Below are 26860 nucleotides of genomic sequence, written 5' to 3' on the forward strand. Positions count from 1 at the left end.
GCTGGTTTCTCCTGGTTTTATTTCTCAAGGTAATCAGGTTGCTTTGGGCAGGCTTGCCAGAGTCTGTTTCCTTATGAAGCAAAGAATGGAAGAGCTAAGAATAGATTAAATGGACCTGTCACACAAATTTTTTGCAGGTGAGTCAAAGATTAAATTGACTTTAGTGTGCCAGAAAGACTAATACAGGTTTGTGTATGAACTTTTCATATTTTCATGAAACCATGGATTTACCACGAACATGGTAAACTGCATTTTCTAATTAAATACTTCAAGTGTTGTCCTTCAGCTGTGATACATATTAAAAGGTGAATGCACATGAATGTTAAATAGAAATGCATAATTTAAAAGAAAAATAAAAAAATGTACTTTAGAGTAAAATAGATGAGATAGATCCAACTTTCATAGTTACATTTTACCTACCTGAAACAATGGAAAACATTTAACAAAAAGCAGTGCTTAGCTCTTAGAGAATTGCTATATAGCATTTTTAGCAGCTGCTAATACAGAGGTGGTTCTTCAAAACAGTTCTGCTTCAGCAGGTATGGAAGCAATCCCTTTACATTAACTTCCTCATCAGTTAAATCTGTAAAATCACTTGGGGAATACTATAAAAAATTCACTACAGAGGGGGGTGATGTTTCATTGAAAAAAATTTCAGAAAACACAGGATTAGGTCTTGCAGTGTGTGAAAACGTAAATCAGCTGAGAGTTGAGTGGCTCACAACCCTGGACGATGTATCTCATCCGGATATGAGAGAGAACAGTACATACAGAAGTCAGGCCATTGGTACCAGTTGGCTTACTTTTCAAACCATGGGTGAATTTGTCAAGAAGTTAATCCCCTAGGTAATAAAGGTGGAAAAGACTTCAAGAGATAGTTTAGCTTAAGACTGAAATCTTGAAGTAGTAGAGAAGATAAATTACAAATTCGTTTTGGGAAGTATGCTTTTGAACTGACAAGCTCACAAAACAAAACAGCACTATTCAAACTAAATTAACAGATCAAGAACTTTTACTTACCTGGAGACCTCATTATTATTGTAAACTCTGGGTCCCAATTATATACATCCATCTTGCTAAGAGGTACTGCTCTACAGTTGGTCAATGACAGCTACATTAGCTACCAAGACAACACCCTTTTTGATTATGGTTTATGGGGAGACTTTTGAGCTGTAATTTCTACTACACAGAGCTCTAGTAGCGAAGAATAAGCTTGGGCAATTTTACCATAATGCTAATATCAACCAGAGCAAATACTATAAGGGACTGAATCTAGAGGGGAAATGGCATTAGGAAGCTCAAGAGCTTCTCTAGATTCACTTTAGACAGAAAAGTATGCATAAAAGGCAACACGGAAATCATTTCATCAAGCTCAAAGGTAACCTACCTTTGGAACTCATTGCTTCGCAAAGAGATGGAGTATTTTAGATAAACTTAAATGGCTGGAGAACAATGACATTATGCTCTGGGATTGGAAAATTATGTCAGTTTTCTCAAGGAACATATCAAGAACTTGCCTTTTCAACCCCCTAGCCCAGGTACAGGACAACTGTCAATAGTAACCTTTCTACATGTATTCTCCCAGAAGTAAAGCTACAGACATACTATTGTTGTAGGGTAAACAACTTTGGCTTTGCAGACTTTACAGGCACTATCTGCAGGAGACTTAAAAATCAAAAAACCCAACAACAGAAAAACCACAAACTTAAAAGATAAATAGGTGGTCTGTAGGAACCAGAAAAAGCCTCATGTCCTCCTGTTTCCCTGACTCCAGCTTCACAATATGGAAAACATAATGGAGGAAAAAAGTGAGGAGGAGTTCATAAGAGCTGCAACACTAGGAAGAACAGTGTCTGTAGCCCTTACTACAGGTTGCAATCATTTATGTTCCTTCGTTCTGTGTGGTTCTGGACACGTTTTCTCAAAAAAAAAGTTTATTAGAATTAGAAGCAGTAAAGAAAACAAGTAAGATCACATCAAATGAAGTGTTTTCCACATGAGGAGATACTGAAACAAACCTAGATCCTAGACCACTCTGGATAAGGGAAGAGCAAGAAAAAAGGGGTGACCGAAAGATGTTAGAGTTCCACATAATGCATGGAAAAAGTGAACATGGAACGGTTACTCAGTTTTTCACAATAAAGAAGTTAAGTGAAGTACATTAAATACCCATTAAACAGTACCTCTTAAATATGTTTAAGCTTTGTGGTTTTGTTTTCTTTTGTGGGTTTTTTTTGGTTTGTTTTTGAAGAACAGTTAGAGCAGACTGCTATAGAAGCAAGTTTATTTGTTTTGTTTCTTATATTCTTTCAGTAGCTAGAAAAAATTTGGTCCTGTCCAGCTACAGGACCATTCTCCTCTGTGCTACAGAAATTAAACGATGAACAACAAATGACAGTGCTTTAGCTAAAAGTCAAAATTGTATCATGTTCATACCTAATCAATTTCAATTGGTAAAGAGAAAAACTATCAAAATTTCAAGCACTGAAAGGTAGTTCTGCCTTGCCTTAAAATTCTTGTACAAAGATTAAAATTGAAACTGAAAATTGAAGTGTAAACTAAAGTACATGTAGCAACAAATGAATGAAGATTTTCAGTGCACTGCTTCACCACCACAGTGCAAATTTTGTTTTTTGTGGTTTTGGTTTTTTTTTCTTTTTAATTAAAGTTCTGGAAAAGTATCACAACAGTTACAGATTTAAAAGTACATTGAAGATGAAGAGGATATTAGAGACAAAATAACAAATTGAAATGCATCAAAACATTCAGTTTGGATGAACATTGGAAAGTGAGAGGTAACAGAAAAAAGCCCAAACTAGGAAAAAGCAGTCTCCCCAAAGAGCTATGTGTTCTTAGAAATTATACTAGAATAAGCTCCTCTCTAAACTGTGTGAAAAGTCAACTGGTTTTCACATTGTGATATTATAATTGCATAGAACAAGCTTCGAACTAATCTTTTTCTTCAGAATGGCTATTCATAACAGAAGGCTTTTGATTGCAGAAATTGTAACTTGCTGAAGCGAGACTACTTTTGGTTATCTGTATCTTTCTTTGGATCAGCTTTTGACATTTCAGTTGAGAAAGGAATATGCAGACAGATGTAGATGGCTGCAAGTAAAATATGGCTTTCCAACTGATCATAGATGTTCGTACATCTGCGAATTACCCAGAGTCTTAAATTTCTATTAACCTCACTTTTAGCAAACAATAAAAATATACAAAGCCACTGATATTATATGTATGGGTATACCACATATAGTAGAAAACTGTATTACATCAATTAAGTAGCAATCTTCTTTAGATTTGAATGCCTGGAAAGCAAATGAAAGCAATACAGAAACCACCCCAAAAGTAAAAAAAAAAAAAAAAAAAAAAGAAAAAAAGAATCAACATTTGCAAATAGCTGAACAGGTTTCCATGAATATTTTATCTTTATATTGCACTTTTTACTTAAATACTTTAAAGCACTTCAGAACCATAAATAAAAGAAATTTCACACAGTTCATGAAATCCTTCAATCCTAATTGCAGTCTTGGTAACAAAACATGCTACTCAAGATACTGCAATTCCATCTGAGCCTCTCGTTGCAATTACTGCTTTGTTACATTCTCAATGTGCATAATTAGGCACAATTTGCTGCATAAATTACTGCACTCTACCAGAAAAGCTTCTGTCAGTATTCAGAATTTAGAATATTAGCATCAGGCTACTATTTGTCAAAGTTCAGTTTTTCAGGTCTGTGCTTTAGTCTTCTGTGCTTTATCAGCCTTTTTTTCTTTAATATTCTCAAAAGATTGAGCAAAAATACACATGAGTTTAGTAGCATGGAAGAAGCATGTAGATAATGCATTAGCAGTATCTTTACCTAAGTTAAGGTTTGTATATAGTAATTTGTTCACATATGTTTTTGGAGTTTATTCAGCAATATCTGATTTACCAAAACTATTTCAGCTGTTTTACCATAGCTTAGTACCATCAGCATATGTATCCCAACAACTGGGAAACAAAGTACATTCCCAGAGAGCTGCATTTATTTTACATGTGTTAATTTTACATACAAAACAAGTCTTACCCAGCTCTAGTTGTTTTATATTCCACCTTAAGGATAGGTTTGCAGGGTTCTGGTTTCTTTCCATCTTTCAGCTGCTTTCCTAAAGTGAATTATTTTCTTATATTAATCTGACAGTTCCATAACATGACAAATTATGAAATTCACTATGCAACTTGCAAAGTAGAACATTCATACAAACATATATTCAACGCCCCCGACAATTATAGAGTATGCCTTGGAATAATATCATTAAAGAGTTGTTAAAACTCTCAATACACTAACCTAGAATATTTAGGTTTTGGGTTTTTTTCATTTGGTGGGGTGGTGTTTTGTTTTGGTTTTTTTTTTTTTGGGTTTGGTTTTTTTTTTTTTGAAGTATTGGAGAATATTTGTTTTCAAAAATATAATCCTCCCCTAAAAAAGTTGTTTAAGTAGCACTGGGAGATTTAAAATTTCTCATGTCTACGATTTTGCAATTAAAATTGGTCAGCTTACAAGTAAAATGAGGTTTATTCTGAGCATTATCCTTAAGGGCTAAGAGTTGAATTTGAACATGAAGGCCTGCTTTTTCTCTACTGTGCACTATTAGCAACTAAAGCTTCTACAGATAGAGTTTCCCATGGAAATTAAGAATATGGTGTAAATATGCATCTTTTCTATCTGAACATCGATAAAGTCTGACACAACTATAAAGAGTTCTGCAGAAGATTTAATTTGCAGCCCAAGATCAAAATAAAAATGTTTATTAAAAGAGGCCAAAACATATTAAAATAAAGTTAGTCTTGTCTAACTGGTTTTACTACTACAGTAGCAGTCATTTTTTTATTTTTGACTGCTACTGGATCATACAAAAATCCACAGCTTCCTTTTTCCACTCTAGTCCACAGCCATATAATCAACATGAACATGCTGGAGGCTCAAACAGGTAAACCAAGATGCTTAACTACAACATCTTGTACTACAACTGGAACCTCACAGGTTATCCTGTTACATTCACACTTAAGAATGTGAGGTAAATAAGTTGCTAAGACTGATTAGACACATGCACACCATGTAAACCTAGCATTTGTATAGAACTTTTTTGAAGAGCAGCAGCATATTTCACAGAAGAACATGTAATGTTAATTTCCTAGATTAACATTAATGCAAGACTTCTCAGAAGTGAGAACATCTTACCAGATGCTAGTCTTACTCTGTTACAAACCTTTCCAAGAATTTATATGGTAATCTACACATTTATACATGAAACAGATGCTTGCTTATATGTATTTTAAACAACATATGGGATTGTAATGTCAAGCAAAAAGCGAGCCCTGCAAAATATGCATTAGTTAATTTTGAGATCAATGCCATTGTGTGAAAGGTGATCTTAAAGTTTAGAGATTTAGACAAAACTGCACTGATTTGGATTCTTATTTCATAAAGACTTTTATTTTCTTAATGAAATCTATCAGTATTTGATATGACAGAAGAAGTTTTTTACTGGCACTGCAAGTACATTTTTAATACTTGGTTTTGCAAAACACAATTCTATTAGGAATAAATTCTCTGTGTTTAAAGTGCTGTCAAACATAGTGGGTATCTATTTTCACCTTACCGTGTGGAGTGATTGTCTGGAATGGTTTGGTAGGAGATTTTACATTCCATATGGTCAAGGTACCATCTGAGTGACTACAAATAAATTGTTTCCCTTCATGATGCCAAGCCACGGAGTGAATAGCCTATGCAAGAAAAGAGAAAAACCAGAACAGTATAAATTGAGTATCTTAGTATCACTTTACCCTTACTCCTTCCTCAACGACATTAGACAGCAAAAGGAACTTAGAGAAAGTACTAATCAAATCATGCTGCTCTTAGTTATGTCCTAATTTACCCGTGGTAAGTTTTCTGTTCGTAAGTACTTCTTTCAGACATACTTCATCCATCAAATGTACTGTCTTCATTGTAGTGACATGTTTAAGGGGGAAATAAAACCCAAAAACCTCCTCAGAGTGTAGTATTGAAGTATTTTTCAACAATGGGTAGCATGCAGAGAATAACTGCAAGCACTTATTTGACCTTTGCTAACCAAAGTTTTTTATTATTAGGAAAAATACACTGTCCATACAAAAAATATCTACTTAATGTCAAAGTTTTAAATAGCATTTTGAGATTGTCTATGTGGATATGCACAAGAGGCAAGCATGGGCTGAGAACATAAGTAAAATGAGAATTGAAGTAATAAGATTTTTTTGGAAATGATGATGAAAACAAAATATTAGCTTGAATAAGCATTCCAATGTTGCAATGGCAGTTTTAAGGTACAGGAAAGTGTAGGAATCTACTAGTAAATCTTTCCATGAATACAGAAACATCTTTATATTTGTAAAATTAGGAATGGAATGATTAAGCCACCCCACATAAAATCTTACTGCAGAAAAAAAGCTGACTAAATGAAATCTAGTTGCTGCCTTAAGGCAAGAGAAACGTAAACAATGAGGCAAAGAATACAAATAAGGCAAAGAGATTAACTAGTAAGAAAAGACTGGTGCCATTTCTGTTTCCAGCATCTCTATTAATACATGGAGACATTATGAAACCATTAGGTTCAAGGGAATTTTAGTTATAGCATGAAAATATCAATAAACAGTGAAAACCCAAAGTATTTCTCCTCTACGCAAAAAGTGCAGAAGGAAGTATTACCTGCTAGAAGTATGGAACTTTGATATTACTGCGAAGGTAGATTTGCTTAATACTTACCGTAAAGACATTACTCTAGGTAAACTGAAAGCAGGACCTGAATATGTGAAAGCTGATGGGCTGTACAATACTATCTTTTGCATGGATACCCTCAGTAGAGATTCTGTCTGTAAGCGGGGCTTAGACTCACTCCAGCTCCTCAGGCACCTAGTGGTTTCCTCTGTGAGGAAACCTGGGTGTGTGACTAGCAGTGAAAGCTCAAGCAGTAAATTACTAGGTGAAGAGCAAATCACACAAGACAGATCTAAGCTAGCTTTGCCTAAACTGATTACACACAGATCAGATCTTCACATTTCATAAAATTATATAGAAAAACAAGACAGCTTCCAGCAATATGACTGGGAGAATCCAGAGATTAAACGACAGAGGAAAATGACATGAGTGTAGAGTCTCCAGAAATAACTTTTCCAGCTTAAAGTAGTAGAAGATCTGGATACCTATAAACTACAGATTAACTAAGTTTAGTATTTCTTAGTGAAATTTAATCTTGTTCCCTATGTAGTGTGGAATTTCTGTAGATTTTGTTAGAAGACAGATTCAGTCTACCAATATCACATCTACACATATGTAGCTCAGAAACCTAGACATCTCACATGAAGTCTCCTAGACTCAAAATGAAATAGTCTTGCTCATTCTGTCTGTAAGATAAATTTTTTTTTAGCAAATAAAAGTAGGTATTATAAAAGAAATTTTGAGTAAGTATTGAAAATTTGTTTTTATTTACCAATGTAGTACCAAACAGCAAGGGATCAGCAAGTTTCAAAGTGCAGACTTGGTAAAGCAAAGGCTGCATTTCAAAAAGCTCTTTTCACTAAGAAAAGAGATTATCTATGCTATGATTAGCAATACTGTGTATTAAGTATGTTTTAAATACTCTCCCATGTGGACTCTAACCCTGACAACAGTAGGCAGCCCATAGTGTAAATGGAACAGTTTTTGATACACATTTATGTTGAAATAGGTCTCAAGAACCAGTAAGAAAGCAAGCTTTATAGAAGGAAAAATAAATCTGAGAAATGAACACTTCTTCCTTTTCTTGAAAAAGAAGGTCAAGAGGAAGGAAAGGCAACAACCCATTACTGTTGAAATGACATTAATGTTTAAGAACATAAAAAGATCTGATAAACTGAGCACAAAGGAGAAGGATGACTGCTATCACTTAATTTTTGCAAGCAACATGATGGGATGGAAAGAACGCTGAAAGAGAATAATGAGGTCTTTGGCTTTATGGCTATTTATTGTCTAGTTTTATAGAGCATCTGGTTACATTTAGCAATGCAACAAAATATTATTTAAAGCATAACAAAAATACATGTTTTATGTATTTTTAAAATAATCCAACTAATAATTCTGTGGGCTGAGTATGATAAACTTTGGTACAGAGCACTATCTTTTGCTATTACACAATTCACAACTTTTTGTAATCCTGAAAAATAAAACCAGAACTGTAAATAGTTGTAGCATGATCTCTAGGTATACAACAGGCTAGTATATTTACAGTGACAATGAAAAAAGTACAATAACTTTAGGTGGCACTAGTTAGTTGGTATCAACAGCCTCAAGCACCAAAACAAAACTGGTAACTGAAAAATCATCCCAATACTCAAGAGCAAAAAGTTTTGACATTTTTTCCATGGTTAATATTAGTGCTAGAATTTGAAGGAAAGTATAACATCCAAGATAGAAAAATCAGGCAGAATCCACTGAGGCTGCAAATCTATACATAGCTTCTTAGACTAAAAAGCCCCTAGGAGTAATATACTTTTTCCAATATTTTACACAAAACTTACTGATCCAGAATAAAACTCCCAAAGTTTCAATCATAATTCTCATCTTGATTTAAAACTTCACTTGGTACCCATTTGGTACCATAATGCAGCAGTATGCTTAAATCAGCTGGTGCTGATTCAACCATGTCTCAAATGTTTTTGTGGAATGTATCACTAGTTATATGGATCCCAAGCAGAGAGTAATCCCTTATGACAACATCATGCACTAGTACTACAGAGGATTGTTGCTATATTTAAGGCACAAGGCATTTGTATCCTTAAGAGAAGTTGTCTGCACAAGTAACCCAAGTCCTGACCTCACTAACATTCCGCATCCTTCCATTTACAAACATGCACTGAATATAGGGAATCTTTACGGGATCTTACACACAGAATGCTCTATAGGAAAAACACCTTTATCTAAATAAATCTTTAAATTTACTTAATTATAACTAAAGATTTCTTTTAAAAGTATTCCTACTACCCCCTTCACTTTGATTTGAAGTTAAGGTAGTTGTTCTGGACTATACATAAGTTTGTTTCAAAACTTCTGAGAGTTATGTATTTTCTGGGGGGGAGGGGGAAGGAAATCAAATCTTACTTTTCTGAGTAACAAACCCAGCATGATTAACTGCGCTGTCCTACATATGCCAAAACTTCACCAGAAATGTAGAAACTAACCATCCTAGAGTATTATGTGGAAACAGGCTGTGCACAAAGGAAGCCTCACTTCCAGCAGCTGTTGCAGAAGGATTATCCCATGTGGAAAAGTGACTGCTATGCTGTCTGCAAAGAAGGTGAACACATCTCATTTTCAGAAGGAAACATTCTTGCAATGACTGCAACAGTTACCTGACAGAGACTAAGAGTGTGAAGTGCAATCACAAATAAGAAACTGAGCAAGTCTGAGGAACAAAGTTAAAAGCCTTTATATGCAAGTTTCCTACAGAAATACCTTAAGTAGGTCACTAGCTTTTAAAGATATTAATGCCTGTTTAAAAACATTTTATGAAATTCAGTTTTACTGCTGCAATAGCTTGTCAATATCCCTAGAAATCACTATTATTTCTTGGTTCTTTAAAGAGGTACAAAAATTACTAATTCTAAATACGACCTTACAATTTAAAAGAGAAGTTCATCAATAAAGATGACTCAAGTTTTGATTGTATTTTTCCACCAAGGGGATTTAACTGTTTCAATTCATAATATACATATACAAAAAATCCCTTTCTTTTCAATACCTACAGACTTATTTTAACCCTACAGCTGATTATAGAACAGAACCGTTTGAGACCGCTCTTTGTATCCCATCTTCCTGCAAGACAAGAGACATACAGAAATTTATTGATACTTCAGTGTGAATACAACTATCAATTTAAGCAGTTTCCCCTGTTTCTAAGAGGCTTTTAAAACCCATTTTTCTAATACCAAGTTTAGACTACTGCAAATACAGTTGCTACAACTCAGAAAAAAAAAATTAAGTAAACTGGCTTTTTTTTTTTTTAATAATATACACCTCCTTGCTTGCTTTTCAAGTATAACACAATCTTTGGCAAAATGTTTTTGCATACTTTCGCACAGGAATGCACCAGAGTCATGGAGATGATCCTTTACTCTTTTTTGTGCTATTTATTGAGCTTGAAATATACTGTGCATTACTGGTAAGGTCCATGATATGAGATTAGTTATTCTGCAAACCAGACTGTTTACCATAGCCTATTCAGATTTCACTGTTTTACTAGCATAGTCCTCCATTTTCATGGGCATGGACAGTATTTTCTGGTAAACTTGAACAGATGATGACACTGACTCCTTTTTTACAGGTTTACCAAAATATTCAAAGCAAGCATAGTAACTTGGGAGTACCTATGTTAACTCTCTTGCCAACAGCCTAAGAAAGAAAGGGAAAAAAAATGCTGCAAAAGGAAAGAAAAAAAGAAGAATGTAGCTACTGAGACTTAAGTGGCAATATATCACGAAGATTGTTTTGATGCAATGAAATGTGCAAGTGCCTAATGACTGCATTGACATGCCTTGGTTTCTGGCAAGTCACATGTCATGGTTGCTTTTTTATTTCCTCCTCTTAATCCCACAGGCTACTTTGACATGTTTTTAATGCTATAATCTCCTACACTCAGCCATGTACCAGAACACTGAGCCTAAAAATAGTAATCTATAATACATTTGCTGAGTTAATGCTATCAAAACTTTCTTTAAATCAGAACAAACAGAATACTACTTGAAGAATGGACTTTATTAAAAAACTAGTTTTAGTTTTCAGAAGTTGCACTTCAATTTTTTAGAAACAAAACTAATAGTTGTGAAATTTGTTTTATTTCTTTCCTGGCTGAAAATATAGTATGGGAAACGTTTGCAGTATAAACTGTATTCCACATTGTCCTGGTTTTCGCTGGGATAGAGTTAAATTTCATCCCAGTGCTGTGTTTTGGATTTAGTACGAGAAGAATGTTGATAACACACTGATGTTTTTGGTTGTTGCTAACTACCCTGCTAGTTAAGGATTCTTCAGAGGCTGGGAAGGAATATAGCTGGGACAGCTGGCCCACCTAGCCAACAGGGTATTCCATACCTTATGACATCATGCTCAGTATATAAACAAGAGGCGTGGTCAGGAAGAACCAATTTCTTGGTTATCGGTCAGCACGGGTGGTGAGCAATTGCATTGTGCATCACTCATTTTGTATATTCTATCATTATAACTGTTATTTTCCCTTCCTTTTCTGTTCTATTAAACTGTCTTTATCTCAATCCACAAGTTTTTCTCACTCTTACCCTTCCGATCTTCTCCTCATCCCACGGGGGCGGGGGACTGAGCGAGCAGCTGTGTGGTGTTTGGCTGCCTACCAGGTTAAACCACAACACACAAATGCATAACTTTCTTTTTTTTAAATCCTCAATGTTTGAATGTAAAAGGCTTAAGAATAATGCAAAAAGAATTTACAGTTTTATTTTTCCACTGAGCCTGCCCAAGACAAAACGCATGTGTTGAGGAAAGGGTTTCAAAGAAACTTTCCAGAGAAAAGTTCATTCACAACTGCAGTTCCATTACGTCACAGATAATTTCCTCCAAATTCTCTGAAAAAGAATGTTACATTTGTGCATTCTTCTAATTAATTCTAAACATGCAACATATTACTGTTATAATAAAAAGTACACAGTACTGGAAGTTAAGGATCTCGTTTGTAACACAGAAAAATCACGAACAAATTCTAACTAAATTCCCTGTTACAAACTAGAATGTTGTGCAGGGAAGAAAATGCCAGCAATCAGCACTAACACTAATCATGACCTAGAGCTGCCTCCCCCAGCCATAGTTAAGCAGAAATATGATTACAAAGGTTTTAGAGATGGTGATGTTGCCCACCCCATAAGCATTCTTGTCCTTGGGATGAGTGCTCCTAGTGTTCTTGTGCTGCTATCAGCGCAGGGTGCTGGGCAGGCACACGTATTCAGACAGGAAGAAAGCATGGATAGCATTCCACTGTCCTAGCTTTCAGACAACAGACACTGCCCCACCACAACATGGGAATTTGCTTCAAGAAAGCCTCCTAAAGGTCAGGTAATTTGGAATGAAACCAAATTCATTGGTTTCATTGAATTTGTACTAAGAGATATAACAGGATTCAGCTTCTTCCATGAGGAAAATTGCACGGGAATCTTTCCGTAAGCCTCTGATCATGCAGGAAGTTTGACCCTCATTGTTCCTTAGCAGAGGAAGATTATAAAGGATGATGTTAGGATCCCTTCCCACATCTGAGGTCTAGAGTCAAGAAGAGTTGCATCAAACGATGGTGGTAGACTGCACAGCCCCTCAAGTTACATGTTTTAAGACCAACGTCAACTACAAAGTAATGAGAGGAGGAGACTAACCCAATGGCAAAGTTTGTAGCAAACACTCTCTATGGTATCAATGTGCCTGGCCATTCTGTTCATGATGCCCTGATAAAGCCTAGTCACCCATTAATGGCCACCATCACTCCAACAAAACAGAGAAGTGTGTTTCACAGCACTGCTACAGGAAAAAGACTGCACAGTTGGAGAGGATCCAGCTCCAGGGTCCAGACAGCTACACCTTGTGCCTCGATGTCATGCAGAACTGCAGCTGTGCTGTAGCGCCAAGCTCTGCTGATGGCAACCCTGCAACTCTCAGCAGCAAAGCTCACACCCCAGGTATAGCACTGCAATTTCTAACAGGCACAGAATCGGTCATCACCTTTGCAATGACTGGTGATGGATTTTATGAGACTGATGGACTACACAGCTAACCACTACCAGAAGAATTATTTGTTTCAATAGGATTAGAGCCAGAAAATGTTTCCCCAGTGCTAATAAGCAGGCCTGATTCACCAAACAAGATCCCTCTGCAACCCCCCCGCTACACTTCAGCGGTCTGAGATGGCACAGTCAGGGAGGAAGAAGGGAGACCAGACAGCATTTCCTGTGGCTGATGAGCAGCTCTGCACCAGATCAAGTGTGACAAGATGGGACGAAGTTGCTATCTTCTTACTGGTTGTCAAATGCACACTCAGAAGAGCTCTCATCAAGAACAAGTGGCGAATCAAGGACATAAATCCTCAGGTTAAAAATCCTGCTCCTGCTACAGGGCAGAATGTCACGTGCATTACCCTCTGTGAGAGAAGAGGTGAAACACTTTCATGGATGGAATACAGCCCTTACAGTCAGCATATGAAAGAAGCCTCTTGCAAAGCCACCAAACCAGGAAATCCACAAGAAACAAGAGCTAGAAAGTTTCTGTGCACAGAAGTATTCAAATTTACAAAGTTTGCTAGCAGGAAACAAAATGGCAGAGAGCTTTCTCTGCTCTGCGCCACACTTGCCAGAAGCAGAGGAGGTCTCATGAGATAAGGCATTATTCCACCACTGCTAGACTCTGTGTGTGCACTCTTGAGCAAGGAAATCACTACATTGCCAGAAAGCCTGAAGATTTTTCTCAAACCTTAAGTTTTCATGTGCAATCGGTCTTTCCGACTGATAGTCTTCTTGGGCGTACAGGAAGAGGGGAAAAGAGTTAGTTATACTGTGACTTGCTGTATTGTCAGGCAGCCACAACTAATTATGGAAAAACATTGCTGGGGTGGTCAGGGTAAGACTGCCTTTTTGGGTAGCAACACAACCTTAGATTAGACTAAGCTAGTCAATAAAGGTCTTGGCAAGATGTTACAATACTTTAATAATTATGATATGTCACCCTAATTATTTGTTATTGAGGATAGAAGGGAGAAGGAGCTAAATAAGGAATGAACATGGCCACCAATTTTTTAGGTTCCTGTATTGTAAAGGGAGCAGACATCTTAGTACTCCAGTCAACAAGAAAAGATATTCCAGAAAACCATTCAGGAGCAAGCTTAACTCTAAAAGTTATGAATTGTGTTACATCCTGGCTACAACATCCTTGTGAAAACACTTTGGTTACTTCTATTACATATCTTAAAAATCAGATTGTGTTGCATCTTCTTGACCAAAGTTTTTCAGCTCTGAAGTCAGTATTACATGTTAAGAGAATGTCGTGGTTTAACCTGGCAGGCAGCCAAATACCACGCAGCCGCTCACTCACTCCCCCTACCCCCAGCGGGACGGGGAGAGAATCGGAAGGGTAAGAGTCAGAAAAACTCGTGGGTTGAGATAAAGACAGTTTAATAGAACAGAAAAAAGGGAAAATAATAATGATAATATATACAAAATGAGTGATGCACAATGCAATTGCTCACCACCTGCGCTGACCGATAACCAAGTAGCGATCGGTACTTCCTGGATCACGCCTACCGTTCATATACTGAGCATGACATCACATGGTATGGAATACCCCATTAGCTAGCTGGGCTGGCTGTCCTGATTATGTTCCCTCCCACCTTGTGTACCTAGCTCAGTCAGTAGGCACAGGAGCTGCCCTTGGACTAGGAGGGCACTTAGCAACAACTGAAAACACCTCTGTGTTATCAACATTCTCCTCGTACTAAATCCAAAACACAGCACTAGGAAGAAATTTAACCCTTTCCCCGCCGAAACCAGGACAGAGAACAAAACATGTTAAGAGAACAAATGTAGGAAAAAAAAAAGAAAAAAGAAAAAATCAAGGTTCATCAGTCAAATTTAGAATGGACACACATTAAATTATTTCTAACTAGAATTGTCTACTAGTTACTCTTCTCTTACCCAAAACTCTGGTTAGCTGTACCCTCCCCATGTCCTGCTCAATTTAGTCAATTTCCCTGGTTTCCGATTTTTCCGTTATACTTTAAAATCTACACAACTGTACTAGCCTGCCACTGAAAAGAATTATTTGCTTACTATACATATATAGACATTTCATTTTTGGCTAAGTATTTGAATTACTAAGTTATTCAACTAGAATTAACAGGTTACCTCATTATCAGAATTCCAACAATGCCAGTCAGCATTTTTCACAGCATCAGTTACAGTGTTACTTGTCTAAGACTCAAAAAGTTACCCACCTTTCCACAGTAACCTCTTTCAGCATTAAGCAAGTGAGAATGCTTTACTCTTTTCTGTTAAGGAAGCTGCTCATAAAAACTAGCAAAGTTTTTATTATTTGGCAGTATCATTTTATTTTTGCAAAATGCAATTAAAAAACTGTTTATTCTGCTTTCTTAACATTTACATTCACCTACTTGAAACTGTGCTAGCTGAAAAACAGCAAGAACAGTGTATTTATATAGGCCACTTGTTAGTCAGCACTGATCATAATATGATTAAAAAGATAATATTATGGAGTTGAATATTCCTTTCACTGACAAATTGAAGGAGATTCTCCATTTTTGCAGCTAAATACAAAACTAAGAAGCACTGAAGAATAAAATGGAAGAAAGATACAGGAGAAGCCCCACCTCACCTGACTCGCACGAAAAAAAGGACAGACATATATATAGCATACACATAAATCATCTGCTTTGTGCAGCTTTCTATCTTTTCTGTATCTGATAGGATCTTCTCTCAAGGCCATCGGTCCAGAAACAATTACAGCACTCTCTACAATGGCACCTTTCAAGAAACATATTTTTCAATTCTGTTAGACAAAATTAATCGTTTTATTTCTATGCCTTTCAGGCCAAAATCCAGAACAACTTGAAACTGCCTAACTATATCAAATCCAAATCCAAAAAAGACATTATTCTGTCCTGCCTTCCCCCTTAGAAGATTAGATCTAAATAACTTGCCCATTGAAGGAGAAATTCCTTGTCATACAATGTTAAATGGATGAGAACCAACAAATTATTACTGCATACAGTAATTCTTTTTCCAAAGAGATATTTTTCTTAAAGGGCAATCTGAACTCACAGAAAAAGCATACTTCAACTTCTAAGACTTGACTGGCCAATATTTTTTTTTAAGCAACTTTATGTATATTGATACTCACTAATGAGAACAGTGAAACTCATCAAGTTCACTCTCTACATCTTCATTGTTTTATCTCCCCTTCCTATCCATTCCCAACTTATGATAATGCACATTTCTTTACCAAAGGTCTTACCCGAAGTATTTCATTACTACTTCTGCAATCAAAAAAACAAACTGAACAACTAGATGCATTCACTTATAAATCCTAAAGGAAATCAAAGATCAAACAGCTGTTTGCAACCTCTCAAATCAGGGCATGGAGTAAATTTTTAAACAAATGAACCACAAAATGTGAAGAAAAACAGAATAAGCAGCATAGTATCTACCTGCGTAAGTTTCTAGAAACTGCAACAAAACTTTAATAAAGTTAATCAACATATGAATGAGTATAATATACCAGGTAAGAGAAGTCAACATGCTTTTTGTAAAAGGAAATCATATCCAACAAACCTCCTAAAATGTTTACAAGCATGTGGCTAATGGAAACATCAATTAAGCTGTCTACACAATTTTCAAAGTCTTTCAACAACATCATTCAAAGGAAACTAAAACCAAACAGACTAGAGATTCTTGAACAGAGGAATAATTGGTTAAGTTATCAAGAAGTAAAGCAATCTAGAATAAAGACAGGCTGGCAGTAATTGATTAGTTCATGGATGAAGGTAATTGGTAGAGTCCCTCAGGGATCTGTGCTGCTCAGTTTATTCATAAATAACTTGGAAAATTAGAACAAGCATATTAAGGTGATAATTCTGCTTACGCTACCAAACCATAGTCAAGGTAGAAATCAGGATTCCAGTGAAGAACTGCAAAAAGACTTAAAAATATTTATTGTCCAACTATGTAAATGTGAAGCGATGCATAAACGCAATAGACTTTGAGCTGACAATTAACACTGAAGAATGAGACTCTAGTTTTATAGTAGTTGTTCCAAGGAAGTATCTGCTCAATGCTTGCAGCATCAAAAGGCTAATCCAGCATCAAGATCAAGAGAGAAAGAAAACGAAACCAACATAATTATTCCACATGATAAATCCAGTGTGCCCACATCTTCAATACACTATGTTGTTGTGCTTCTCTTTTATATAACAAAGAAAATAGTATGGTTAAAAAAGAAAGTTAGAGAAGAACAAGAAGAATAAGAGGTATAGGAAGATCTTGGTTAAGACTAGAAAAACATGGAGATACAAGTGAGTTCATGAAACAAAGCGACAGCAGGAATTAATTAGGTCCGTGCAATGAAAGTGGAAGGTAGGAAACTGCTCTTCACATAGCATACTTTGAGGCTTATACAGACATTTCTGAACACACAAAGAAACCTCATTCAGCTCTGATGTTCTAATACATAGGTTCTAATGACCTAAGGCTTAGACTACTTCAGAGACTCCCCCTTCAAAGAAACTCTTCATTGGTAGAATTAACACACACAAGCATGAGTACTGAGCCAGAAACACCACAACCCCGCCCCCCCAATCCTGTCTTGTGAAAAGTTCAGCACAGAATTAAAGAAAACACACCCGCTGTGATACAAGAAACAGGCCTAGCTGGTAGTGAACAATGATATAGACATTTTACAATCAATGAAATGTAAATCGAGACTAATTTGATGTTATTTTAAATAAAATACATCAACTTGCATTTTATGTTGAATGATACTTCTTAATCTCAGTCTTTCAAAAAGCCTACATTCTCTCAAGAATCAAGTTTTAAATAAATGCCATTCAATGCCATTGTTTTTTTTAAACCTCCTCCAGTTTTATTTCAAACCTTGATCTTATCCTACAAAGAAAAGGTGTGTTTATAGAAATTTCCTAGTGAGACTATTTAGTGGTTTCTTCCCCCCCACTCCACTTTTCAGAGTAAGTGAGAGATTGCAAGTTACAGAAATTGCTAAATTACCTTGTTTCAACTTAAGACTCAAGCTCTTAACACAGGTGAAAGTCACACTACTCAAGAACAGAAAAAAGATCTGAAAGCTTCTCCCCTCCAGCCCCCAAAATCAATAAAGAAATCCAATCCATGCCACCATTCATTGCTTCATGAACTTCAACTCAGTGAACAGTTATTCGGTCTGAAGTTTCTATTATTCAAACTCTATGGTTCTTTTAGAGAAAACTTCAAGTACTTGAAATTGCAGAGAGACCTATTTATTGATCCACTGGTGACAGAAGCAGAAGAAATGAAAAAAAAAAGAATAAAAATCGCTATTAGAAGAGCAAATGATATCCTCATAGTAAGTAATGCAGATGAAAAATGTTACCTCATCATGTGTGTATCTGTAATCTGCCTTCTTTGACTTCAGATCCCATAATACCACTGTTCCAGACTCAAAGCCAATCAGAAGCTGCAATAATAAGCAGATATATTAAGTCTTTGTAAGGATAAGCAAAACCATACCATTTGCAATGCCTGTAGTTCTTGCCCCAAAGACATGCAGCATAATAGTTACATGTAATAACTGCAAGTAGTTATGAAGACAAAAATTAGTGAGAAGCGGTGAAGACCTCAATGTTAGAGAGGTTTACTTTGTACCTGTTGTCATTCTCCTAAACTTCCAGCTAATAAAACTGACATTCATGCAAAATTAGAAAAAACAAATGCATTCGTCTGAAGAGTCCTTGGAAATCCCTTTGAGTTCCAGAAAGGTCAACATTAAACTTTCCTAAGTGTATTCCTTCCTGAGTGAAAATGGGCGAGGTTGGAAAACAGAACTTTTTATTGTGCGTTTTCCTCATTGGAATTTGTTCTGCTTAGATTAGCTGGAAGAACACACTATCCTTCCTGAAGTTCTAGGTAACAGTTCATTGTCTATAAAGAAACTATGTAATTAAGCTTTCTCCAGATGTTAATCACAATTGAGATAATTGGCTAAAGGAACACCAAGAACATTAGATGTTTAGAGGAAGAAAGCTAGAGAGAAATTAAATAAGATTATTTTCCAAATAATCTTTTTGCTAGAAGCAAGATTAAACCATTTTTGCAGGGAGTAAAGATTCAAATTGCTCATAATAACGGGTCTAACACATTATTGAGTATGTAAGTGTTTTGCTCTCCCATCTTAAGTGACACTTCTCTTAATGAAAACAAAACAAGGCCAACATAAGGCAGTAGTAACAGTCTTGGCATTTGTTATATAGAAGACGGCACTGCAGCTTCATCTTTCATAGTTGCTGGATCTACTGTGAGATCTTTCGTTTGAGCAATGTTGCTACAGGAGAAGCAGCTCCTAGCATTAAGTAGCATGCCTTCACTCCCACTTCTTCCCAGCATGGACATACAAAAAAGGAGTAGTTGGCTGCTGGGATTTACTCGCTGTTGAAACAGCCTATTCCCTGTGAACAAACAGAAGCGCTCTGGGGAGTGTCCTTCGTATTACAAGTTAGAAAACACTGCCTTCACACACATGCCATTATAGTCAAGAATACAGATCTAAATCAATGTGTCTATTACCATACCTAGAGGTTTTGTCTGGACAGTCTTTTCAGCATGTTAAGATTTTCAGTGTAGCACAGTTATTTACAGTATGAAAAATAACAGAGGATCTCCTACCAGCTTACAGATAAAATATTTGATCTATTTCAGTGCTATACAGCACTAAAATACCCTAAAATTATTAGACACATTTGATCTAGTAAAAGTGAATATTAGTTTTTTTTCCTCACTACAGTGTCATGTATACTATTATTTTAAATGATCTTGCTTATCATAAGCCATATTATATAATTGTTCTATTTTAACTTTAAACATTACAAAAATCACAGTGATTAGGCCCATAGCATGAACAAATTTTAAAAGTGAGTACACAGGAGGTTCTTGCAACTGCACAGGTTTTTTTTCAGCACTTTTTCTTCTGAGAAGGAAGAGGAGTGTAAGGTCAGATTCTAAAACACTGATTGATAGCCTGACTGACAAAAACAGTAATTTTAAACTTTAATTGACAATAATTAAATGTGGGGTGGGGGTGCAATACACCAGAATAAATAGATCATTTGTCTTTTCTGAAGTTACCATAGCTTCATTGCATTCATATTCTAGGGAATGTGATTCAAACCTAATTCTACAGAGAAACCCATTAGTTATGCACTTACTGCAGTGAGCATCATCCCAATGAAAAAAAACTCAGGAAATTCTCCTTGTTGGACTGAAACTTCAGGTGTCTAGGATACAAGCTTATAACTAGCATGCTATTAAAACATTCAAACCACTGCTGAGACAATAGTATCATTCCCTCTCTCTTCAGTTTTACCCACCACTAACATGTCAAATGAAAAGCAAGTGAACAAAAAATTAGTATTTCTCCTGCATATGTGGAATAGTAGTAAGAAAATTATTTTCTCTCTCCTTGAAGATTCTTCAGAAATGGAAGTCCATGGAAGGATATTTCTGAGACATTACACTGACAAAAATAATAATTCAGAATTTAATTCATCAACCTATGCAATCGCTTATGCCTGATTAATCTAGAGCAAAGTCATTAATGAATATCTGTTTAAAGTGGCACCAAGGTCTCTCCGGCTAAATTATAACCATACACGCTTTTGGAAAAGATACATGCAAGACTGCTGTTTTCAAATCCTTCTTTCATATTTTGCTTTATTCCTATTGTCAAAATTAAGGAAAACCTCTCACCTTTCAGTGTGGACCAAGTGATCTGAACAAAAGTTGCAGTAGATCACTAAGATTTGCTAAATAACTGTATGGGGCACACAAGCTAAAGAGGCTGAAGATCCTTCATAGACTGGGTGAGTCATGTGATCCCATCCCAAGACTTGTAGAAGAAGTCTGTTATCTGAAGCACAGACTTAGACTTACAACCATGACTTAAGTGGGGAATGTATGATTTGGTACTTGGATTAGCTAAACTAAAGACAAAGTACACAGTAGTCTATATAAATATGCTATATAAATAACCATTTTAAAGTTGTGAAACAGCAACACCCAAGAGCATTATAAAGGTTATTTAATTTCCATCCCACTATTTCTGCGCTTACGTTATGATTGGTTTTTTGGTAACATCTTAATTTTTACCACCAGAAGTAAAATTCTTCAATTGCTTTTTTGCAATTAAGCAATTTCAGCTGTTTTCAAATGTTTCCGATTACAAGATGCATTCATTATTCCAGTAATGTGTCCTACAGTCATGTCTGTATCTTGCTTCATTTTATTTTCAGAGCCTAAAACCTTGATTTAGCCTCCCTTTATGCTTTCGACATTGTGTCCTCATCTACTTAATCCTTCCTTAAAAAGCAGTAGTATCTATACTTTAAAAAAATCTTGCTTGAAAAATAATGTACTATATAGTCTTTAAACATATCCTACCTTTCCTTCATCCATTGGATTGTCACTAATGTGGACAATAGGTCCTGGGTGAGATTTGGACGACCTAAACAAGAAATATTTCCATTTAATTAAAAAAAATTCCCCTGCCCAAAACTGCATCTCAAAATGACTGCAAGTAATAAAGATTCTGAAGATACAGATTCCATGTAAGCAAGCTCTTGATATTTCAGCATGAAGTCATTTTTACTTTTATCTTCAAGCCCATAAATACTTTCTGTCTATTTTTAGGTACTTAGTTTCTGTCTTCTTATAAGACAGAAAGACTTATTTACTGCTTATTCACAATACAGAAAAAAAATTGCCATTAGCTTTACAATATCTATCTTAATGTTTGTTGTTACAGAATTGACACCATTGGATAAAATGTTTAATTTTATGCTGGAAACAGGTCTTGCCATTATTCATAAATGCCCAAGCCGGGCACTGTTAAAACAACACAGAGTTAAGACTTTATGTTGACTTCTTGCTATTGAAGATGATGGACTCATGAAGAGCTGTGTTTGCTTCAACAGCCTTTGGCAAGTGATGGACTTCATATATGTTTTGAAGATAGACCTAACATTCTGGGAACAAAATAACAGCACAGGAACAGCAGCACACAAGTTTATGTTTTCATCCACAAAACACTATATTTGCATACACAAATTTATTATTAAAAAAGGGGGAGCAATGACAATAGCTGTAAAATATACTTTGCTCTTGGAATAGGCTTATTTAAATTTACAGCCAGTAATTTTATACTCTGCATGCATCAGCCCTCTTACAATGCATATCTTTATACTTTGGGCTTTAAGCCCAAAATTGTAGAAGTGACATGCCCGCCCAAGTATCAGCCACATCATATTTTAACATATCATATTTCTTTATCACTACAGATAATGACTTTATGTCTATTTTATATTGTCTATTTTGCCTATTTTTATGTTTATTCCAGGCACTATGATAAAATAGTGTTATAGGCAGAAACATATATATATTAACACTTCACGTTTATGAGAATAAAAAGTATTTAAATTACTACTTATGTACTTTGATCATGTATTTGGTGTAGTGAGACTAATATGGAGGCCACTCGAGGTAAAAATGACATTTCTGCAACTGATGTTAGTAACACCTGGGACACTTCTGTCCCCTCCCCCGCCAACAGAAAATACTTGGTTAAACTCACAGTTCAATGGCTTTATTCCACATGATGACATAGCCTGAGAGAGTAAATGATTCCACATTGACAATGTGAATGTTTCCTCTTTCGGTGCCCACATATAGCCATTTACTTTGGAAAGGCAGATGACAAAACGTTATCCTGAAAGAGAAAGCCATCAAAAAAGGGATTAAAGAAAAGTCTTTTAGATATCCTACACTTCAAGGTCTACATTGCCAAAAGGCAGAAGAAAGGCAATAGGCAAACAGGAAGAAATAAGACAAGTTACAGGTACAGAAAAGTAGCAAAGCCAGTACATGACAAAAGTAAAAGATGCACAGACAATGTAAAAACTTGGAGTAAACAAAATAGAAATGAAGGTATTCTAAAACTGTTAAGTCATTCAGATAAAAATCAGACAGCCACCTTTGAAAATTATCATTTTTTTTTTTTGAATGTATTTGCTCAAGATTGTTGTCATTTTAAACTTAAAATACAATACTCCTATGTTATAATCTATAAGTCTCCCTTTGAAATCTATCTAATTTAAAGTTTTAAAGAACAAAGGAGTTTTAGAAGTAGCCTTATACAGATTAAGCTGGTTTCAAGTGAGGAAACAAAGGCAGAAAATAAAGCATAAGAAATGTAAGTTTCCATGTAACCCAAAGTAGTATCCCCTAAACAGCAAACCTAAACCCAATCCTAAACAATTATAAAAGTAATTTTAAAAGTAGTTTAAATTTGGGGCTATTATTTTACTTAAACCATGTTTTAATTTTCTGCCTTACAGTTTTCTCTTCTGCTAGAAGGAAGTACCTGAATAAAACCCAAAAAGCTAACGACTGTTTGTACCAGCAGAGAACTCCTCTTTGACTATAGCTCCAGTGCAAATATTGCTATTTGAAAACTTGGTTATTTCTGTCCTCTTGGTTCCTGATTATTGTTTAATATTTCTTCAAAATTGATAAGGAACTGAAGCTTCTAAAGTATCTGATTTTTCTATACAACAGAAATACTAACTTGAAATTAGAGTCTAGAAACTTTCTGGAAACTGCCAACTCTAAATCTGACAGGGTCCATTATTGAAAGGAATTGCCAAACTACTTGGACTATCAAACTTGGGCTTTCTGAAATGTTTCAGTGATAAGGTAAAATAATTATTCAATGGAAATTTGTTCTGGCAGCTCTAATCCTTAGCTTTACAGTTTTTTGTTCTTGTTTTCTCCCAGTTGGGTTCCCTTCTTGCCAAATCCATGCATCACTTCACAAGCCTGTTAATAATTATTTATGCAAAGAACAGCTTTAAATCCTTTGCATTAGATGCTGTATATACACAATTAACTTTAGCACAGAAGCAAAGGTTAACAGCAGCAATGAAAAAAAAATTGCTAATGGCTGAAAAGATGTTATTTGTATTACAGGTTTCAAAAGCTAAGGCTTCTGTAGTAATACTACCTGGATCAAAAGTGTACCACTTTACTCCTTATATCACTAATTTCTTTCTAGTTAGGGAATGCAGTTTGCTCAAGCAAATCTTTCATTTATCCATTTTCTAACTTTCTTGATTTCTTGTGCTTGAATATTTAAGCCATAAGGCTGCACTAACTTTTTTCATTGATCTTTCAAAGAAGAAAGTACTATATACAAGATTTAAAATGCTCTTACAACTCACCGAACTTTTAGAGGCTGTAACATTTTTACTAAGCACAGTAATCTGGGAACACCACAGGTTAAAGACTTGAGTTTCCCCAACATTCTTGAAAAAAATATTTTATTGGAAGCTAAATCGCATACATCTGTACATGCACTTCCTAGGCAGGCCGCAAAACCTTACTGCCCAGTAACAGAGCTCTCCCACTACAAGCAGGTCATGGGGAAGGGGAAAGAGATGCAGCATGAAAACATAAAGCCTCGGCGCTCTGCAACACCACAGCTTCTTTTTCTGCCAGGACTCCACGTGCCAGAAGCAGCTGGCAGCCAGATCAGTTGGATCTAAAAACATGGCCTAGCAGCCAGAAATAATATTCAAGAGCAGGGTCATGGGTCTATCTGTCTTGATCTGTGAGTTAATATTGTCAATTAGAGTCGCCCAACACTTCCATTATAAACAACAATCTATTTCGTGTCATTTAAAGGTGGGCAAAAATATAAGTTGGGGCTGCAACTTTGATTGCTATACCAAAAGGGCAGCACTTGAAGTGTCCAATCCCTCAATACTCTTGATATTATTCTTGAATATGCAGCCGTACTCAATTTACTGTCTCCTCTGTGCAAGTGAGATTAATTTTGTCAAGAGTTGGCAAGCAATGAAATGATTCCACACCAAGAGTAAATCAGAGTTGAACGAGTAACTTTACAAAATGTTTACAAACTCTCAGAGGCAGGAGGTGGAAGAGACTTCAAAATTGTCAAATATAGGCACATATAAAACAGGGTTCTTAACCTTATCCTTCAAAGTGTGCTTTTACCAGTCTTCTACAATAGAAATAAGTCTTGTATGATTTTTATATAACCTAAAAAGTACTCTTAGAGCTTTTATGTTTCACAGAACAACTGATGACTAGTTAAATCCAAAAGGAATTTGTCATGCTGATCCTGCTATAACAAAAGAATCACCATTTCACCTTGGATGTGGTGAATATTATTTCATTTGCAAAAATAATTTTATTTGCTATTTCTTTATTTTCTTAATAGAAAAAGTATGTCTTCCCACTTTCAGAAATTCAATTATATTTTTGTCTAAAGTGATTAATTTCAGATAACTTTGTTTATTTTAGCAATTGACAGAATAACATTTCCAACATTAAAGTCCATGTACTGAGCTTCTCTCCCTTCATTGATTAAGGCTTCACCTTAAACTATGTAGATTTTAAACAACATTGGAAATGTTACAGCTCTCTTAACAACTAAAATTCAGCGAAGCTATGACCATCTGAAGGACCAGTGACATCATACTAGCATGTCAACATACACGCTACATTTGGTGGCCTCGCTTGCTTTGTTGAAAATTAGACTGAGGATTAAAGGGATTCAAACTTGTTTTGGAGGATGGAAACAAAAGGTCAGGGTTGTCTTGGTGGGTGAGGTAATACTTGCTTATTTAACACTTGGCCAAGGACAGCAAATATTTTTTCTGAAAAGTGCAGATTTTTCTTTCAGAAACCTAACTTTCTGCCACCATAAGATTAGAATAATATACTCCAACCGTAACATATTTTAAGATCAACAGAAGTGGAAGTCGCCATATAAAGCTCTGGCCATTTCTACAACTCAAGCATTCTTCCCCTTCTTGCCCTGCCCACAAATGGATACATAAACAAACGTGGAAAATATAATCAATTGTTGGGAACAGATCGACAGATACACTCAACCCAAGTAAAAAATTTTTGCAAGTCTTTCTGGCACACAAACCTCAACAACCTGAAAAGAATGTATTAGTCAAAAGCAGAGTACCATACTTCTCTTCTCCTCTATCAAGCCATTCTGGCCAAAAATACTAGAACAGAAGCATCTATAAAAAATAACAGACAGTTTTGTGCACTTAAAGAGAGTCTGGGGCTGTCTGAGCCAGCGATCACAGAAAGCAGGCTTTTGCAGGCAGCTCTTTCATGGCACAACAGATTCCTCATGTTATCTCCAAGGAAATTTCAGCTACCTCAGTCAGTATAGTACATTTTTGTGAAGCAGATTGAACTTTTAGCATAATGCAAGTATTGTGCACGGCACTTTATTCCAAATGTTTCACTTCCCCATACCTGTAGAAAGAAAAAATCCCTTTACAGAAAAAAGCTTTAAAGAGAATTTTTTTTAACCTGAAATCTACAGTATGATTTTAATATATGCTAACATCACTTCTAAAATGAGGTACTGTTATGCAACCCCAAAACAGTGAGGGTAGTCCTAAACTCTCCTGTAGCTGTGCTTTTTCCTAAGCACAAAATCTTCCTCCTCACTGCATACATATTTGCAAAGCCACTCCTTCCCCTGTCCCCCCTTCCAAAAAAAAATAACGACAACAAATTTCACTTTCCAGTGAAATGAACTTATAAGACTTGAACCAATAGTTCAAGAAAACAAAATTATATATAGAAAACCCAGTGGTACACTAGCAGTGGAAAACATTGATAAAAAAACCCTCACAAAATATTTCTTGCTCTTACTGTACTTAAAATATAATTTATACAATTGCTTATGGGAGAGTATTAGCAGTGACAGGAGAGTCTTTAAGAAGCCATTTGTAAACCTACTGAAAGGATTTCCTTTCTTAACTGCAGACCATGTGTCTTTTCTGATAATCTGTCAGTTAGTGAAGAAAAATCTTAATTGTGGTTGTTTCACAACGTGTATTAAAATAGTTATTATAGCAAGTAATAGTATCCCCTAGAAGAATTTAATTACAGAAATATCAAAGAATATAATTTA

At 35.7% G+C, this 26860-nt stretch overlaps 1 protein-coding gene across 3 annotated transcripts in view; it reads right to left on the reverse strand.

The window, feature by feature from the left end:
* Positions 1–26860, reverse strand: part of STXBP5 (syntaxin binding protein 5) — a 124076-nt gene that overhangs the window by 57911 nt on the left and 39305 nt on the right. For all 3 annotated transcript variants that reach the window (XM_075146210.1, XM_075146208.1, XM_075146209.1), the window contains exons 5-9: positions 22466–22600; positions 21277–21340; positions 18218–18301; positions 5649–5772; positions 4073–4151 (exon numbers count right to left, since the gene is read on the reverse strand). In XM_075146210.1, coding sequence (XP_075002311.1) covers positions 4073–4151; positions 5649–5772; positions 18218–18301; positions 21277–21340; positions 22466–22600 — 486 coding nt within the window. The remainder of the gene's footprint in view (positions 1–4072; positions 4152–5648; positions 5773–18217; positions 18302–21276; positions 21341–22465; positions 22601–26860) is intronic.

Source organism: Calonectris borealis, chromosome 3 (genome assembly GCF_964195595.1).
Source record: "Calonectris borealis chromosome 3, bCalBor7.hap1.2, whole genome shotgun sequence".
NCBI lineage: Eukaryota > Metazoa > Chordata > Aves > Procellariiformes > Procellariidae > Calonectris > Calonectris borealis.